This window comes from Odocoileus virginianus, chromosome 20, assembly GCF_023699985.2.
Source record: "Odocoileus virginianus isolate 20LAN1187 ecotype Illinois chromosome 20, Ovbor_1.2, whole genome shotgun sequence".
Taxonomy (NCBI): domain Eukaryota; kingdom Metazoa; phylum Chordata; class Mammalia; order Artiodactyla; family Cervidae; genus Odocoileus; species Odocoileus virginianus.
Genome location: NC_069693.1, coordinates 14682081 through 14699571, shown reverse-complemented (window position 1 = coordinate 14699571; position 17491 = coordinate 14682081). Strand labels below are relative to the sequence as shown.

General features: G+C 50.4%; 2 protein-coding genes and 1 long non-coding RNA gene across 5 annotated transcripts; 1 reads left to right on the top strand and 2 right to left on the bottom strand.

Annotated features, from left to right (window-relative positions):
- Positions 1-3094: 3094 nt before the first annotated feature.
- LOC139030010 (uncharacterized) lies at positions 3095-7998 on the bottom strand. The gene is made up of 2 exons (XR_011482352.1): positions 6433-7998; positions 3095-5908 (listed from the first exon to the last, which is right to left on the bottom strand). It is a non-coding gene; the product is annotated as an uncharacterized lncRNA (long non-coding RNA).
- A 104-nt stretch (positions 7999-8102) lies between these two features.
- Positions 8103-15254, top strand: CAPNS1 (calpain small subunit 1). Of its 3 annotated transcripts, XM_020871762.2 has the most exons (11): positions 8103-8189; positions 9174-9394; positions 10342-10375; positions 10693-10782; positions 10952-11009; positions 11107-11171; positions 12533-12601; positions 12703-12781; positions 12922-13038; positions 14489-14547; positions 14739-15254. In XM_020871762.2, exons 2-11 carry the CDS (start codon positions 9192-9194, stop codon positions 14763-14765), a joined length of 801 nt encoding a protein of 266 aa, XP_020727421.2. In that variant the 5' UTR covers positions 8103-8189; positions 9174-9191; the 3' UTR covers positions 14766-15254. The 3 variants fall into 3 exon arrangements, with proteins under 3 accessions (XP_020727421.2, XP_020727422.1, XP_020727424.1); XM_020871763.2 differs by lacking the exons at positions 8103-8189; positions 9174-9394 and adding an exon at positions 9627-9758; XM_020871765.2 differs by lacking the exons at positions 8103-8189; positions 9174-9394 and adding an exon at positions 9747-9771.
- Positions 15255-15816: 562 nt separating this feature from the next.
- On the bottom strand, positions 15817-17441 carry COX7A1 (cytochrome c oxidase subunit 7A1). Its single transcript, XM_020871767.2, has 4 exons — positions 17339-17441; positions 16553-16639; positions 16334-16418; positions 15817-15954 (listed from the first exon to the last, which is right to left on the bottom strand). Exons 1-4 carry the CDS (start codon positions 17351-17353, stop codon positions 15899-15901), a joined length of 243 nt encoding a protein of 80 aa, XP_020727426.2. The 5' UTR covers positions 17354-17441; the 3' UTR covers positions 15817-15898.
- Between the last annotated feature and the right edge of the window lie 50 nt (positions 17442-17491).

Sequence of the window (17491 nt, the reverse complement as noted above, 5' to 3'; positions counted from 1 at the left end):
GATAATAAATATTGTTTTAGGCTATTAAATCTTGTTTTTTAAATTGTTAACAGCAGTAGTTCATGTAACTGTATTCCAGTTATCTGTAACTGCATTAAATTTTATCTAAACCTCAGCAAGTTAAAACAGCCACTTTATTTTTCCCATTCTGTTTTTGTAGATCAGGGATTTGGGATGAGCTTGACTTGAGATCTCTCCTGTGTTTGAATCAGAAGTTGGCTGGGGCTACAGTCATCTCAAGGTTTGAGCAGGCTGGATGTCCAAAGTGACTCAGCAGCTTGGCAATGACACTAGGAGTTGGCTGGGAGCTGAGTGGGGACTATAACTAAAGCACCTCAGATGTTCTTTCCACAATGGCTGTCCCAGTGTGGTTGGATGTTTTACATGAGAGCTGGCTTTCTCCAAAGCAAGTGTTGTAGGAGAACCAAGGAAAAACTGCGTGGCCTTTTCTGACTCAGCCTCAGAAGTCACTTCTGCCACTGTCTATTTTTTTTTTTTTTTTTGCCACTGTCTATTGATGAAAGTGATTACAAATCCACCCACATTCAAGAGAAGGCCACATAGATCTGAATTCTTCTTTTTTTTAAATTATTTATTTGGTTGTGCCAGATCTTAGTTGCAGCACCCAGGATCTTTGATCTTCATTATGGCATGAGGCATCTTTAGTTGCAGTACACAGAGGGATCTAGTTCCCCGACCAGGGATGGAAATGAGGCCCCCTTCATTGGGAGCGTGGAGTCACAGCCTCTGGCGCACCAGGGAAGCCCCTGTAATAAGTCTTTTTCTCTTTCTCCATATATCCTATTGGTTCTGTTTCTTTGAAAACCCTGACTAATACACCGGCGAGGTGAAAGGACAGTAAACTGTATTAGTCATCATGGAACAATTTGGCATCAACTACATTTGGGTTCATACCTGACTCTGCCATCCCCTCAGGCAAATGACTCCACCTCTCTGAACCTCCACTTCTTTTCATGTTAGTTCCGTTCTAAGAGGGTTGTGAGAGGCCTGGCAAGACATGTCTATAAAAATGCTGCTACTTCAGCCTGGTCCCATCAAACCCTCAGGAGGCATGAGCTAGGGTAGTTATGACTATTTTGAGTTTATTAATTGGTGGTGGCATTGTAACATTAACATCACTGAGGTAGCAAATTGTGAGGATTAAGAGCACAAGCCACAGGTCTTCCCTAGCTATCCAGTGGTTAAGACTCCATGCTCCCACTTCAGGGGATGCAGTTTCAATTCCTGATCAGGAAACTAAGATCCACATGCCAGGCAGCATGACAAAAAAAAAAAGCATAAGCTACAAAGTCAGTCTTCCTGGATTTGAATCTCGACTCTGGTGCTTCCTAGCTGAATGATGTTGGACAAGTAATCCCATCTTTCTGGTTAACTCATGGCATCATAATTACTTCTACGTGCATAGTCAGAATAGGCTAGGTTATATGGCGGTGACAATGAGCTCTGGCCCTCAGTGGACTAACACTTCAAAATTGTTTTCTTGTTCACAGAAATTGGCAGATGTGCTCCTTGCCATGGCTTAGGCATCCAGCTAGCCTCCTTTCTGTGGCACCTCAGTGCTTGCATAGCTTTCAGAGTTGCCTAGGCAACCTGAGAGCATCAGAAAATTAGAGCTTTGAGCATCCCGCACTGGCTTTTAAATGCTACTACTGGGAAGTCAACTAGATCCCTGATTCCACAACTAAAAGATGCCTGGAGCCTTAATTAAGACCCAGCACAACCAAATAAACAAAAATATATTTTTTTAAAGGACCAACCTAGGGTATTTGGTCTCAGTCACTGGAATGATAGAGATGCCATTAAACTAGTTGGGGAAGGTAAGGAGGAAGGTAAAGATGTCCCAAGCTCACATCTCTAAGACCCCTGTGAAGACAGTGAGTAGGATACAGAATGGAGGAGCCTAAAGATAGAAATATCTGGGCTGAAGATAGAAACCTGGGCATAAGCTGATAGCCCAGAGATGGAATTTATTTTGCTATGCTGTGTTACTTGCAAGATCCTAGTTACATAACCAGGGGTTGAAATCTAGCCCTTGGCAGTGAAACATAGAGTTCTAACCAATGGACTACGAAGAAATTTCCTGGAGGTGGAATTTAAGCTAAAGAATATCAACTCAATATTTATTGAAAAGACTGATGCTGAACTCCAATACTGTGGCCACCTGATGGGAAGAGCTGACTCATTAGAAAATACCCTGATGCTGGAAAAGATTGAAGGCAAAAGAAGAGGGCGGCAGAGGATGAGATGGTTAGATAACTTCACCAACTCAATGGACATGAATCTGAGCAAACTCCGGGAGATGGTGAAGGACAGGGAAGCCTGGTGTGCTGCAGTCCATGGGGTCACAAAGAGTCAGACACAACTTAGCAACTGAACAACAACAACAAGAAGAGAGGGAGATCCACGATGGCATGAGTGGGCTAGAGAGGCAGACTAAGATTTGGAGCTGGTCAGAATTGAAAGATGAGGGAGCCAGACCTAGATGATTGTAATTGGCAGTGAGTGCTATGAGAATGTATGCTACAAGCATGTAACTGCAAACTTCAGTTTCAGTCTCAGGCTCAGACAGGGAGGGCTTCCTAGAAGAGGTGACTCCTAACCTGACACTCAAAGCTTGAGTGGTTACAACACCAGGCAAACAAGACAGAAGTGTATTCTAGACACAGCCCATGCAAAGGCCCGGTAGCAAGTGAGCCCAGGAAAGGGCAGAGGAGGAAGCTACTCAGACTGACAGGGAGGGGTGTGGTCAGAAGGGAATCCAGATCAGTCATCAAGCAAATTTTTGGCATCAGCCAAGCCCAGGTTCAGATCTGGTCCTGCCACTCTCTGTGAACTCAGGCAAGTTGACCCAGCCTCCATTTTCTCTCCTGTTAGATCCTGCATCATAGATAAGGCCTTCGTAGCAGCCCCAACAAGCCCTCAGGAAGCATAGCTGTGACTGGGGTTTCATCTGTTGTGACTTTGTTATTTGGGCTATTATTCATTATGTTATTGAAGAGTCAATACACTAGGGTAGTGATGCCAAAAATTTGGCCTTTGTGCACCAGTGCTGAATTGAATCTTGGAGACAGAGTTTTGGTGAAGCAGAAAAGAATAGCTTTATTGCTTTGCCAGGCAAAGGGAGACACAGAGGGCTCATGCCCTCAAAGCTTGTGTATCAACTCAGGAGGACACGGTAAGGAGTTTAAGGGCAGGGTTGCTGATAAGGATCAGGGAGTATTCAGGGCCTGCACTCCTTTAATCTGACCTCCTGTTGGTCTTCTGATTCTCTGGAATGAAGAATGCTTCATCAAGCATCTGACATCTTCCATTGGGTGGAAGTTTTAATTCTGCAGAGCTCAAAGGTATTATGTGTATCCCTTAAGGCAGAATGAGGATCCTGTCCCAAAGCTGCACTATTGTTTCTTTTTTTTTGGCTGCATCAGGTCTTCGTGTGATCTTGGTTGCATCTTGCAGGGTCTTTCATTGCAGTGCATGGACTCTCTAGTTTTAGCTTGTGGGCTTAGCTACTCTGTGGCATGTGGGATCTTAGTTCCCCAACCAGGGATTGAACCTGTGCCCCCTGCATTGCATAGTCAATAAGGCAAAAGTAAATGTTTTTCTGGAACTCTCTTGCTTTTTTGATGATCCAAAGGATGTTGGCAATTTGACCTCTCTCTGGTTCCTCTGCCTTTTCTAAATCCAGCTTGAACATCTGGAAGTCCATGGTTGACATACTGTTGAAGCCTGGCTTGGAGAATTTTGAGCATTACTGTGCTAGTGTGTGAGATGAGAGAAATTGTGTGGTAGTTTGAACATTTTTTGGCATTGCCTTTCTTTGGGACTGAAATGAAAACTGACCTTTTCCAGTCCTGTGGCCACTGCTGAGTTTTCCAAATTTGCTGGCATATTGAGTGTAGCACTTTAACAGAATCATCTTTTAGGATTTGATATAGTTCAACTGGAATTCCATCACCTCCACTAACTTTGTGGTGATGCTTTCTAAGGCCCACTTGACTTTGCATTCCAGGATGTCTGGCTCTAGGTGAGTGATCACACCATTGTGGTTATTTGGGTCATGAAGATCTTTTTGTATATTCTTCTGTGTATTCTTGCCACCTCTTAATATCTTCTGCTTCTGTTAGGTCCATACCATTTTTGTCCTTTATTGTGCCCATCTTTGCATGAACTGTTCCTTGGTATCTCTAATTTTTTTTAGGAGACCTCATTTTTTCCCACTCTATTGTTTTCCTCTATTTCTTTGCATTGATCATTGAGGAAGGCTTTCTTATCTCTCCCTGCTATTCTTTGGAACTCTGCATTCAAATGGGTATATCTTTCCTTTTTCCCTTGCTTTTAGCTTCTCTTCTTTTCTCAGCTATTTGTAAGGCCTCGTCAGACGACCATTTTGCCTTTTTGCATTTCTTTTTCTTGGGGATGGTTTTGATCAGTCTCCTGTACAATGTCATGAGCCTCTGTCAATAGTTCTTCAGGCACTCTGTCAGATCTAATCCCTTGAATCTATTTGTCACTTCTACTGTATAGTCATAAAGGATTTGATTTAGGTCATACCTGAATAGTCTAGTGGTTTTCCCTACTTTCTCCAATTTCAGTCTGAATTTGGCAAGAAGGAATTCATGATCTGAACCACAGTCAGCTCCCAGTCTTGTTTTTGCTGACTGTATAGAGCTTCTCCATCTTTGGCTGCAAAGAATATAATCAATCTGATTTCTGTATTGACTATCTGGTGATGTCCATGTGTAGAGTCTTCTCTTGTGTTGTTGGAAGAGGGTGTTTGCTATGACCAGTGCATTCTCTTGGCAAAATTCTGTTAGCCTTTGCCATGCTTCATTTTGTACTCCAAGGCCAAATTTGCCTGTTACTCTAGGTGTTTCTTGACTTCCTACTTTTGCATTCCAGTCCTCTATAATGAAAATGACATTTTTTGGGGGGTGTTAGTTCTAGAAGTTCTTGTAGGTCTTCATAGAACTATTCAGCTTTAGCTTCTTCAGCATTACTGGTTGGTTGGGGCATAGACTTGGATTACTGTGATATTGCATTTCAGACTCTTTTGTTGACTATGAGGGATACTCCATTTCTTCTAAGGGATTTTTGACCACAGTAGTAGATATTGTAATGTATAGTTCAGGCCAAGGCAGAAAAGGAAAGACGACCTCAACAGAAGTGAGTGAAGTCTCTCAGTCGTGTCCAACTCTTTGTGACCCCATGAACTGTAGCCTACCAGGCTCCTCTGTCCATGGGATTTTCCAAGCAAGAGTACGGAGTGGGTTGCCATTTCCCTCTCCAGTCAACAGAAATAGGTTACCTTTATTCATGCAAGGAGGGGCGACAGTCGGACCAGGCTGAGCACCCAGAGGGATCAGGGAGGCTCCATATTTATAGAGAGGTTTGTGGAAGTGATAAGGGAAACATTAATTAGGCAGGATGTTTTGGGTATTATTTAGTTGAGATGGCATTTGTAGTTGGTCAGGGGGTGATAAGTCTTCTGGGCAGGTGTAGGGGGTGGAAGGTTTCCAGGCAGAGGGTGATAAGTCCCAGATAGATGCAACTGGCCTAGAGCATCAGGACGGAACCTAAAATTCTGTTTTGTTTTCTCCAAAGTTAGATGATTCAGCAAGGGCCTTTGACACTTGTTTTCTTTTCTAGGTCCAAAAGACTCCTTCATCTAGACCCTGAGGTCATTAAAAAAAAAAAAAAAAATGGGGAAGAGGGTGCTGTATTTCTCTGGCTACTTCCTGCTGGATAGGGGCAATGGTTTTGGGTCTGGAATGGAAGATCGTCCTAGGGCCCAGGGTCTCCTTTTTCTGAGCTTGGGGTGAGGCTCTCGAGAAGAAGAATGGTCTTGACCTGATCTCGAGAGATGGCTGGAATCCGTTCTTGGAGAAACCTTTGAATGAAATTGAAGAGACAGGGTCCAAATAAGAGGAATAGAATGATAAGTACCAATGGCCCCAGGAAAGGGAGCAACCAAGGGAGGATGTATTGGAACAGGTTTTGGGGTGTGTAAAGGTTTTGTAACTCTTTTCAGCAGCGTTCCATTCTGTCTCTAAGTTCTTTGACTCTGCCCTGGGCTATGCCTGTTTCATTAACAAAATAGCAGCAGTCCTCTCCTAGGAAAAGGCAGGTCCCTCCCTTTTCTGCAGTGAGAAGGTCCAGGGCTCACCTATTTTGTAGGGCCACAGAAGCTAATGAGTTAATTTGCCTTTGGATTGAAACGAAGGACTCCACTACCTGCTCCATGTCCTCATTAAGTTCTTGGGACAGTTTGTAGTAGAAATGGGCAGAGGTCGAGATGCCTCCAATCCCGGTGCCTAGGGCTGCTGCTATGTCAGTCCCAATCAGGAGGGGGGCTATGACAGATCGTCTTTTCCTGTGAGAAAGTTCCCCTTGGGGGTAGACTATTTGTTCTACCTCTTCTTTTTTGAGGAATGTTAGGCCCGGGGTCAGGAAGACCAAGATGCAGGGTCCAGGGGGGTCCAAGGGGAGACATGAATATGCATAGGTCCTGCAGAGAATGAAGATTCCAGGATTGGTGCAATTATTTGTGCTGTTCCAGAGAACCCAAGTGGAACAGAAGGAGGGAGCGGAGTTTGTAAGACCAGTGTAGTTGGGACTGGAGTAGTTAATACAGGTTAGGTTTGAAGAGGCTGAGAGTAGGACATTGTCAGAGACTGGCCCAATGAGTTGTGTAGTTTTCTGTTGGGAAGGGGAGGTATAGTTGCCCTGTGACAGCCAGGTTGAGGGTAAGGGAATTGCTATGTGTGGTGAGGGAGACAGTGACATGCATATCCAACACTGAGATGTGTTGTGTGTACTGGAAGAATTGGAAGGAAGAGTTGAGAAGGCGGGTCAGGTGTTGGTTGCCAGAGGGAGGTTTTAGGAGAGGCCCTAATTGGGAAAGGAGGTCTAGGCGTTTATAAGGCTCAGGGGTCTCCTGTAACCAGGAAGTTATGTTCTTTATGAATTCTTCTTGTTTCTTTTCCCGATTTTGATCTAGTACCCCACCCCCGACTGAGTACCCCTAGTGGGTAATGGGCTAGAAACATATGTTTCTTCCATTTGATTTATGGCAGGTACTCAAGAAACTCCCTCTCTTTTGTTCTTTAACAGTGAGTAGGGATTTGGACTTCCCGCCCCCGAGGTTCATGGTGCATGGTTTTGGAGCTGTATTATAACATGAGGAATGTACGTAGGAATAAATGTCTGAGCAGGGGCAGGGAGTGGCCAGAAGGCTGGGGAGTGCAGCAAGGATAAGGAGCAGAGGAGTCATGGGGCTGTTAGTTAGGCAGTGCAGAGGAAATAGCATCCTAGGAGTAGAACCCAGCTAGCAACGTAGGCGATACCCCCGGAAAGACGAAGGATAGGTGGCCAGTCCTGAGGGGAGACAGTTACTAGGCCTATAGCAAGGATTAAGATTCAGAGTGCAGTTATAGTTAGAGAGACAGGGAGAGACCAGTCAGGGCGAGGGGCAGAAGGCCCCAAGGTTGTTTGAATCTGAGGAGGAACAGTGCTCATTAGGATGTAGAATGATGTAGAGAATGAGAGTAAAGAAATTGATTTCGTCTGGAGTCAGGTTGTAGAAGGTTCCCTGGAGCCACAGTTGAGACACCAGTGTAGTCAGGTCTTTGAAGGAGGTTCCTGTCGGGGCGCTGGTCCAGAGGCCTTGCAGTAGCTGGGTCAGGAACAGTTGTAGGTTGAAGAGAGTCCAGGTCATTCAGTGTCTTCTCTGATGGTTGACAGGGGTTGTCGCCGGGTGAGTTTTAAGGAGGTGGGTCCTGTGAGGGAGACCTGATAGGGGTCATTTAAGGAGGGCAGTGCAGGATTGGAGGTGACCCGTTTTAGACGAGAGAGGTCTATGCATCTGGGACCGCATACAGTAGGGAAAGACCTCAGATCTGTCAACTCAGGGCGGTGTCGGGAATGCAAGACACTGGAAACGCAGGGTGGAGCCCGGGCAACCGCACCCAGTCACAGGCGGTGGGGCCGACAAGCGCATGCGCAGTCTTAAGGTCGACTCTAGGACCGCGCGGATGCTGGCTGGCCACCCCCCCCAGAGCCTAACCCGGCCTTGGCAGCCTGAGTCACCTGCCCCGCCCTGCGGAGCCGGACGCAGCCGCAGGCCCCAGAGCTGCACCGACAAGCGGACCGGCGGACGCGTGAGCGAAGCGGTGAGCGCCCAGTCCGGACTCCCCCTGCACTCTGTAATTCCGGCCCTGGAGGCCTCCGGACCCGAAGAGGTCCTAAAATCTTAGCCTCAGGGATCCATCACACCCTTGATCTCAGATTCGAGCTCCCAGATATGTCCGGCCTAGTTATCCCGCCCCGGGGACTCTTCCGCCCTTCCTCTCAGGATCTAAAATAGGAGCCCATGGAGAGGTACTCAGTAAATTCAGCCCTGGGTGCAGCCTCTGGGACCACGATCCGTCCTCTCAGTTCTAACAGGAACTCCGTTATCCCAGGCCCCGGGGCTCAACACTTACAGTCTTAGACCTGAACCCAAAGATCCAGCAATGAGTTTAGTCTCGCTGCTGTGAAGTGAAGTCGCTCAGTCGTGTCCGACTCTTTGCAACCCCATGGACTGTAGCCTACCTACCATGCTCCTCTGTCCATGGGATTTTCCAGACAAGTGTACTGGAGTGGGCTGCCATTTCCTTCTCTAGAGTCTCGCTGCTGGTTGCACCTAAATCCTTAAACAGTTTAGATTTCCTAAACTGTTTCTGGGGCCTCCAGGCGGCGAATTTCTAAGCCACCGTTCTGACCCGCCTCAAACCTCTAGGGCTCCGGATTTCTGATTCGAGCACTAGCTTGGGACCCCCCACCTTGAGAATCCCACTTGACCCGACCAGTGCCTGGTACTTCATGATGCCTATGCGTAGACTCAGTCCAGAGTTTTTCAAGCCAGATGCGGACCTTTGGAACGGAAGAGGTTTCAAACCTGATTTTCTGTCCCTATGCCACCATCCAAGAACTACCTCTCCCGGAAGCCCAGACCTCATCCCGAATGGGCCCTTAAGCCCCAGCTGGAGGATAGGTCTCCGCCTAGAGGCTTCATATTACTTCCTCACTTCCAGCAGTCAGAAATGCGTATTTTTGTGGGGGAAGGGGCGGGCTCAGGGAGGAGACAGCCATCTGACCCCTTTCTTTCTCCTCAGGAATCTTGAGTCACAGCCATGTTCCTGGTTAACTCGTTCTTGAAGGGTGGCGGAGGCGGCGGAGGAGGCGGGGGCCTGGGCGGGGGTCTAGGGAATGTGCTTGGAGGCCTTATCAGCGGGGCCGGAGGCGGCGGCGGTGGTGGAGGCGGCGGCGGCGGCGGCGGCGGCGGCGGCGGCGGAACTGCCATGCGCATCCTGGGCGGGGTCATTAGCGCCATTAGGTAAGGCGGGGCCTGATGGTGGGCGTGGCCTGAGGAGGAGGCTTGTCCAGCAATAGAATGGGGTAACCTGGACACTGACCAGGAACCTTAATTAAGCTGGGCCGGGCCTGGGCTAGGAGACTCTCTTTGAGGGCGCCGACCTTAATGAGTTCATGGGGGCGGAGCTTGACATGGGGGTACTCTGATTATTGAGGGGACACAGTCTGATGGGACTAGCCGGGCTTTGGGAGGTGGGACTTACTGGGGCTGGCGTGGCCTACTTCCGCTAACCTGGAGACGAACGTTAAGGGGGCGGAGCCAATGAGGCTGGTTATCCCTTCATGGGGGCAACGCTAGCCTTGTGGGCGCGGCGTGGCCCTCGTAGGTGGGTCAATGAGGTGTGCTCAGAAGAGGTCTAGCCCTTATAGGATTGGGGGAAAGGCCATCAAGGGGCAAGGCTGGGCTGGGAACTGATTGGATTAAAAATGCCCTAGTGAAGGGAGGGTAGGGTTCTGTAGGTGCCTGGTAGGTCTTAGCAATTGAGTGTGATACTTTGAAGGGGTGAGAACTAATGGAGCTGGGGTGGGATATTGAGAAGACACAAACGTTAGAAGCCATGTTGATGGAGTAGGTTCCTACACGGGTGGAACCCAGGAGGATGAGGCCGCGGGAAGCTGGGGCCAAGCTTCTATGAGGCGAGCCCTCGAAGGGGCTGGGTCTTTTGAGGAATCTGCCATTATGTAGGTGTGCTCTGGCAAGGGGGATCTTACTGTGGGGGCGCAACCAGGGCGGCAAGGATAGGGACAGGTGAGGACAGGGACTGATGAGGGCGGAGGGAACAAGTAGGCAGGGTGGCGAGCTAGGGGTTGAGGGATGGGGTGTGGGGGCTGGCTGCCGGTTGGAGGCTCCGCCCCTGGCACTAACACCACCCCCACCCCCACCCCACCCCCCGCCCATGTTTCCTGCAGTGAGGCGGCTGCGCAGTACAACCCAGAGCCCCCGGTAAGCCACCACCTGTTTTCTCATTCTGAGGCCTTTTCCAACACCCATCCTTGCCCCTTTGAAGAAGCCCCATCCCTTTCCTTATGAAATTTATCTCACTGAATCTTTCCCTTGTAACATCCTCCAACTTAGCTATTATTTTCCAGTCGCTAAGTCATATCCAACTCTTTACGGACTTTGCTGTATCCATTCCCTGTTCACTGCCCACCTCTCATTCATGGGTCACTCACCACACAGCCCACGCAGACTTTCCCAACCTTCTGCTGTCCCGGCCCGGGCACCCCTCCCCCTGCCTGCTCTAAAATCTCCCTCTGCAGCCCCCCCGCACACATTACTCCAACATCGAGGCCAATGAGAGTGAGGAGGTCCGGCAGTTCCGGAGGCTTTTTGCCCAGCTGGCTGGAGATGTAAGTACACAGGGGACCCCAGACCCGTCCTTAACCCTTCCATGCCTTCCCTTGGGCTGCCCTTCACATGTACACTCCACCATGGCAATCCCAAAGTTCCCATCCTCCTTCATCACACCCCCAGACCCCTTTGAGTCACCCCTGACCCATTCCTAACTTCTCCCCCCAGGACATGGAGGTCAGCGCCACAGAACTCATGAACATTCTCAACAAAGTGGTGACCCGACGTGAGTGACCGGCGTCAACAGACAGGGCAGGTTTGGAGGCATGTCGGCTGGGGTAGTTGTGATCTCTGGCCTCTGACCTTCAACCTGTATCCCACAGATCCTGATCTGAAGACTGATGGCTTTGGCATTGACACATGTCGCAGCATGGTGGCCGTAATGGATGTATCCTTGAGGGTAGTCTGGTGGAGGCCTCGGGGATGAGGGAATTTTCTTTGGCCACGCTGGGTGGTTTGTGGGATCTTTGTTCCCCAACCAGGGATTAAACCGGGGCCCTGACAGTGAGAGTAGGGAGTCCTAACCACTGGACTGCCAGGGAATTCCCAAGAAGGGATTTTCTGCGAGAGTGGCTGGGGCAGTCAGGGTGTAGCTTTCATACCCACAGATGTGGACATGTGTACATTAGAACACACACCCACCTATGGACATGTGGCAATACATAATAACATCAGCTGTCATAACTGGCACTTTACTTACATTTACTTGAAAGCTACCCTGTTAGACAGGTATGATTATTATATTCCATTTTACAGATGAAGAAACCAGGACCTAGAGAGGCAATCATTCAACTGACCTTATAACCTTATAACCCCACCTTGTAACTGCCATAGGTTTGCCCCCACACACACACACACATATAAGGGCACACCCACATACATGAAGATATATAGAGACGTGTGCATGGGAACACACATACATCATTCACTGATTTTGGACACAGGCACATACTGCACAAAGCATTATAGACACACATATATATACATGTCATGTGATCACATACATGTGTTGCCTAGGTGAAACAAATGCAGCTCAGCCCCTTAGCAAGGTTATTGAACCCCTCTGTGCCTCAGTTTGCCTCTCGATAAAATTGGGTGAATGATAATGGTGATACCAAATTGGCATTTCATGCAAAAGGCTTAGCACAGTGGGTAGCACACAGTAAGTGGTCTGCACACACTGTTACTATGATCTCACCCAGGTAGATTTTTCAGCTCTGAAGCTGTTTCTCTGTTACCCAGATATAATACGGATGGGGCTGGTATCTTGAGGATTTAGTGAGACAAGTGATGTTCCTGAGAAGTTTAGCACTATCTGAAGTCATGTGATAAGTCTTGGCCATTGTTGCTATTTACTGAGAATTTATCAAGTGCCAGCCCTGAGTTGAGGCTTTATACCAATATCTCATTCACTTTTTATCACAAATGCAACAGGTATTTACTCTTATCACCTCATTTCCCTAGAGTTCTAAGATACCCTGGTGTTTTACATGTCCTAACATTTATGTTTTAATTACTATCAAAGAATGTTATAAACAAGGATTTCATGAGGTTATGTGTAAAGAGAGTCTTTATCATTTAGAAATACAAACTGTGGGCAAAACGAACAATGAAGCGGCACCCAGGTGACAGGACGAGGCTGGGATGGGACCTGGGGTTTCAGCCCAGGCTCCCCTTCTTGGCCCTTACTGTCATCGCGCACACTGTCCACACTTCTGGGTGTGGCTGTTCTTAACACCCTCCCACCAGAGTGACACGACTGGCAAACTGGGCTTCGAAGAATTCAAGTATTTGTGGAACAACATTAAAAAATGGCAGGTGTGTTCAGCCTCTGAAATGACTGGCACAAAGATCCCCAAGCCTTGGAAATGTCATGCCCCATGAGGCTCAGTTGAATCCTGACCTCCTTGTCCCCACAGGCCATATACAAACGGTTTGATGTTGACTGTTCAGGCACCATTGGCAGCAGTGAACTCCCAGGGGCCTTTGAGGCAGCAGGTGTGGCTGGCAGGAACATGGTGGGGCTGGGGGTGGGACTGGTGAGGCAGCCCCCACTGATCTGGTCTGAGCCTGAGTCCTGGGGCTAGGAGAGGGTTGGGCTATGTGACCCCTACACCTGTTAACTAAATCGTTATCAGGATTCCACCTGAATGAACATCTCTACAACATGATCATCCGACGCTACTCAGATGAGGGAGGGAACATGGATTTTGACAATTTCATCAGCTGCCTGGTCAGACTGGATGCCATGTTCCGTAAGTGACACCCTAGCTCTCTTCCCAGGTGGGGATTTGTCTAGCCTTCATGGGCCAAGCCTCCTTTGAGCCTGATGCTGAGGTGGCCAGTGTTAGGGCTGAAACAGCCCATGTCCCTGCCCTTATGTTGCTCACAGTCCACAGGAGAGGCAAATTACCAGACAGTGACAGCTCGGGATGGTTAAGTCTGGGATCGGGGAAGCCTGTGCAGAGTGATGGGGGCTGTGAGGGGAAGGGCAGGGTAGATCAGGTTTAGATTTGTGACTGGGAACTCTTCAAACTTAACTAGCCAACTGATGCAGCTTAAGTGATCAAGGAGGCCTTCCTAGAGAAGGGAGGGCATGTGTGAATTGAGACCTGATGGGTAAGGAGTGACCCCAGCAAGCAAGTGGGGAGCAGTGTTGCATTGGGAGCAGCCTGTGTGAAGGCCTAGAAAGGAAAGAAGAGATGGTGCTCTTGGTGATTTTGGTTAGAGTATTTCATGGAGGAGGAACCTAGGGTTCAAAGAGGCGAATTTCTTGCTCACAGCCACTTAGCTAGGAAGTTGCAAAGCTAGAATTTGAACTGAGATTTGTCTGAGAGAGGGGGCAGGAGCAGTGGGATGGTCAGGCCATGCAGGGCTGTGAATGCCAAGTTTGGAGGTGCTCAGACACTAACGGGGACAGTGGACAGGGTCTAGGCAGGGGAAGAACAGGGTCTCAGGTTTCCTTTAGGAAGATCTCCTGGCATGCCAAGAGCCCAGGACGGACAATATATTAAGAGCATGCAGAGAAGAAAAGGGGCAGGTGTGTTGGGGACATGAAGGGAACGTGAGAAAGGACAACAGGGCAGATAATGCCAAAAGTCATGTATGAGAGGGTCAAGAAATGGCCTGGGATTTACCAGCAAGAGGGCCAGCTGTGAGTGGAGTGTCTGGGGTACCACATGCGTGGACCCCCGAGGGTGGCAACAGCCGTGAGTGAGAGAGAAGCCACACAGACTGTGGGCACCTGTTTACATACAGGTTTGGCAGTGAGTGGGGAACATGGAGATGAGTTTCAGGGCAGGAGTGGGGACCACAACAGACTGTAGGATTAGGAAATGCAGAGCCTCCTTCCAGTAGCTTGTTTCAGCTGGAACTGGAGGGTGTGGAGCTTAGAGGTTGGTGGGGGGCTGGGGCTTGGGCAGAGGGTGATGAGGGGCGTGAAGGTCAAGATATGGAGGCCATTACTGAGATGAGTAGCAGTCTGGGTTCCAATCCCAGTTTCCTTTTTCTCTATGTAACACAGGCACATCACTTCACCTTTCTGTGCCTTATCTTAAAATGACACTTATCTCCCAAATTCAGATTAAATGAATTCGTACATGGAAAGCACTTTAGACAGGTGCTTGCCAGAGTAGGTAGACTACTAGCTGTTGGTATTATCATATATTAGTATATTTTAATCCCACCAACCCTTCCTTTCCCCAGGTGCCTTCAAATCTCTCGACAAAGACGGCACTGGACAAATCCAGGTGAACATCCAGGAGGTAAGAACCCCCATCTCCCCCCTGGAATGTGGGCTCCTAGCAGGGGGCCCCTCCCCTCAGCCCCATATACCAGCTCGGAGCTAGGGCTCCCTCCCTCCCATTTTCCCAAAGACCGCTGGGTGAGAGCAGAGAAGGGCTGCTGGCATTCCTGGGTTCCCTGCTGCTCACTGTCTGTCCCTTCCTTTCCCCAGTGGCTGCAGCTGACCATGTACTCCTGAACGGGAGCCCCAGGCCTGCCCCTCATCACCTCACTGTAGGAGTCACCTTGGACTCTTCGGGCTCCCCCAGGGCTGATTCTGTCTGCAGTCACATCCTCCTGGGTCCTGCTGACCCACAGGCCTTTCTGTCTTCTCAGCCCTTGGCACCTGGATTCTCAGTCAACAGCCAGGGCCCAACATGCTTCAACACGCCTTGCCTCTCGAGTCACCCCCACCCAGCACACCCATCTCGTCTACTCCAAACCCTTCTCTTGCACCTGTGCCAAGCCCAACATTTGTGTGGCTTCCACACCCCAAGGGCCCTTCTCTTAGTTCTGGGAGGATCACTCCAGTCCCTCCACACCCAGGCACACCCATTCAGTTACCACCCAGGCACCTGAACTCCAGGCCAAAACAGGGCCACATGCCCCAGTGCCTTTGTCTGTATTCTGCTCCCAGCCTGCCAGGCCCAGAAGGAAATAAATGCACCCTAGTTGCTGCTCTCTCCGAGATCTGCCTCCTGTTCTGAGAGTTGGGGGGTGGCTCTGCCTCTGTTTAAGGCAGAGGAAGCCTGTCTGTATGTGTCTCCTAGTCCCAGTCTTTTTTCTCATTCTGGATCCCAATTGAGCTGTAGCCTTATTCTTTCTGAGCTCTTGCTCAGATCCCATGGAAACCAAGACAAGAAGTCTGGACCATCTCTGCTTCTGCTGCAAGAGCCAGACCTGTGGGAGGTCTCAGTGTCCCCCTGGCTGTGCCCCCCAGGGCCCTGTTTGCCCCTCTCAGCTTCTGTGCTTGAATGAGTCTGTCTTCACTCGCCTCTACCTCTCTGGTGTCATGCAGTATGCTCAGGATCTTCCTCCCCACCCTCGGGCCTCTGCAGGGAGAGGGGCTGCCATCCCAGGATACAAAGCCCCAGACCCTGAGGGGACAGCCCAGGGATGCTGTGTGGGGCTTCTGGGAGGGCTGAGAGGCAGTGACATCCTAGGGACAACCTGGTCTAGTCGGAGGGTCCCGGGGCTGTCCACAGGGCAGAGATGACTTGCTGGTGGAAGGATGGGCTAGAAGGCACAAATAGGGAACATGGAGCTGGCTGGGTTCCCCAGGAAACCAGCACATTTATTGATGCCTGTTCGTGTCCTGCAGACTTCTTGGTTTCACTTCTTGTGAGGGAAGGAGGCCCAGCCAAGGCAGTACAGGCTGTAGAGAGTGCCTAGGGAGGGAGTGTGGGGGATACTGAATGAGGCCCCAATTCCCTCCCTGAGCCCCATCTTGCTTCTGAGCCCATGCTGCAGGCTCGAGCCCCTTCCCAAACTGCCCTTCAGCTGGGGAAATGCTGGACCTTGGTACAGACCAGGCTTCAGGCTTTCTCCCCAGATGCATCACTAGCTCAGCCACCTTCCTGGGACAGGAGCCCAAGCCCTGGGGTGCTCCCTCCGTATTTGTCAGCCCAGGTTCCCAAACGGTCCCACACCAGCTCAGAATCCAATTCCCTGGCGAAACCCTAGCGCCAGAACCCGCCCCTTCCCCTCTCCATCTCGAGCCCCGCTGCCTCCTCCCGCAGTTCAGGCCGAGCCTGGCCTTGCACTCACCCCCCAGACACAGAGTCATCGTCACTCGATACAGGATGTTGTCTGTTGCACCGCCCTTCAAGTGCACCGGGAGGCCATTGTCCTCCTGGAAGTTGGGGGCACACGATGAGAAAGGCGCTGTCAGCACCGCAGACCTTAAGCTCCTGCCTCCCCCAGCTTCTCCTCTGGACCGAGCGGGCGGCCCAGGCTCCTCCCCCACCCCACCCTCGCCCCGCCCACCTGGAAAAGTTTCTGTTTCTCAGCTACTCGGTTCTCGAAGCGGTTCCGGGCGGTTGAGCTAAAGGAGCGGACCAGTGCCTGGGAGACCTGTGCAGAAGGGATGGGTGGACATTGGGGGAGCCTGGAGGGGAGTCCCGGAGGAGGTCCCGTTGGGGGTAGGGTGTCGGACTTTCCGAGGCTCTGACTTGGGGACACTCCTGTCCCACGGGAGCGTCTCTAAGGCAAGATGCGAACTGACAGCGCAAGTGCGGGAGGGTGTCCTGGCAGGAAAGGCCTAGATGAACGGGACTTGTGCCTTAGAGGGTCTGGCTTGAAGGTTATCGGACCGTCTAGAGGATCGGACCCAGAAGCAAGTCTCGTGTTCTGCGGGTCCCAGTCCCGAGAGGTTTCTTTCTTTCTTTCTTTTTTTTTTTCGGTTCCCTGGGTTAATGGGAGGAGCTCAGGTCGCAGGAAGGGCAGGACTGGATCGGGGTGCTTAAGGAATTTCCCGGCAGCTTAAGAAGTTAGGGAGAGGGGAAGGAATGCTAAGGGAACCCTGGATGAAGGGAAGAAGTTCAAACTCGGGGCTTTCGATCAAGTTAACGGGTCCCCGGGTGTCTCAAAAGCTTTTGGGTTGGGAGCTGGGGAGAGGGGCCCCAGGCTTAATAGAAGGGAGCCCCGAGCCCTGAAGGGGGCTCACGTTCCAAGCCCCCAGATCCCGGAATTGGGGGAGAGTCTCATATAGGGGTGAGAGTTTCTTAGAGTTTCCGAGTTGGGGGCCGCAACCCGACCCCTGGGGGCCCTCACCCGCAGGGCCCTCATCCTGTGTCCTCCTCTTCGGCCGGAGTCACCTCCCCTCTCTGCCCAAGGACAGACGGCGCCCTCCCCTCTGGGGGAGTCCCAGGCCACGCCCCCCGAGTGCCTTAGGACACCGTGGTCTCGGAGGACGCTTCCCGATTC

Coding starts and splice junctions, on each gene's coding strand:
- CAPNS1 (XM_020871762.2), top strand. CDS start 9,192: ATGTTCCTGGTTAACTCGTTCTTGAAGGGTGGCGGAGGCGGCGGAGGA. Junction 10,783..10,951: donor TTGCCCAGCTGGCTGGAGAT/GTAAGTACACAG, acceptor TTCTCCCCCCAG/GACATGGAGGTCAGCGCCAC. Junction 12,602..12,702: donor ACAACATTAAAAAATGGCAG/GTGTGTTCAGCC, acceptor TTGTCCCCACAG/GCCATATACAAACGGTTTGA.
- COX7A1 (XM_020871767.2), bottom strand. Junction 16,419..16,552: donor AGAAACAGAAACTTTTCCAG/GTGGGCGGGGCG, acceptor CCCAACTTCCAG/GAGGACAATGGCCTCCCGGT. Junction 15,955..16,333: donor GATGACTCTGTGTCTGGGGG/GTGAGTGCAAGG, acceptor CTCCCTCCCTAG/GCACTCTCTACAGCCTGTAC.